The sequence below is a fragment of the Rhincodon typus genome, chromosome 17 (genome assembly GCF_021869965.1).
Source record: "Rhincodon typus isolate 14 chromosome 17, sRhiTyp1.1, whole genome shotgun sequence".
Classification (NCBI taxonomy): Eukaryota; Metazoa; Chordata; class Chondrichthyes; order Orectolobiformes; family Rhincodontidae; genus Rhincodon; species Rhincodon typus.
In genome coordinates, this window is record NC_063348.1 from 490618 (window position 1) to 491297 (window position 680).

General features: G+C 47.8%; 1 protein-coding gene across 2 annotated transcripts in view; it reads right to left on the reverse strand.

Moving 5' to 3' along the window:
- pacsin3 (protein kinase C and casein kinase substrate in neurons 3) overlaps positions 1–343 on the reverse strand; it is a 20351-nt gene extending 20008 nt beyond the window's left edge. For both annotated transcript variants that reach the window (XM_048607244.1, XM_020518382.2), the window contains exon 1: positions 249–343. In XM_048607244.1, coding sequence (XP_048463201.1) covers positions 249–293 — 45 coding nt within the window. In that variant the 5' untranslated portion in view covers positions 294–343. The remainder of the gene's footprint in view (positions 1–248) is intronic.
- Positions 344–680: the final 337 nt, after the last annotated feature.

The window sequence follows — 680 nt, forward strand, 5'->3', positions numbered from 1 at the left end:
GTAAGTGAGGGGGGGATAGAAGGCGAGCAAGACAGCGAGGTGGAGGGAGAGAGCGTTGGGGGGGGGTACGGAAAGGGCACGGGGGGGGGGTACGGAGAGAAAACAAGGGTGGGGAAAGAGAGAGACAGTGAGTTGGGGAGAGAGAGAGGGAGGGGAGAGAGAAAGTTGAGGGAGGGAGCTGTGCAGCGAGGTGGAGGGTAATGAAGGAGGGAGGGACTGAGTCAGGCGAGCAAGGGTTTGTGACTGACCTCCCAGAAGCTCTTGGCTATTTCTTCGCCCTTTGCCAATGACATGGCCGCTGTTCCCTTGCAGCACAGAATTTTGGCGGTATTTTATTCTGTGAAAGAAAGGAGTCCACCAGGAACAGATATTAATGAATATTTTGTGTCAGATTTTACTGTGGAGAAAGAAATGGGGTCTAAAGAACTCCAAGAAATAAATACTGATGTTTTGAAAACCATTCACATTACAAAGGAGATCTTAGGAAATATAAAGCTGGATAAATCTCTGCGACCTGATGTAGTGTATCCCAGGACTTTGCGGGAAGTTTGGAAGGAAATGGTGGGGCCTCTTGCAGAAATATTTGTACCATCTATAAATACGGGTGAGATGCAGAATGAATGGAGAGTGGCTAATGTTGTACCTTTGTTTAAGAAGGGATGTAAGGAGAAACATGGAAC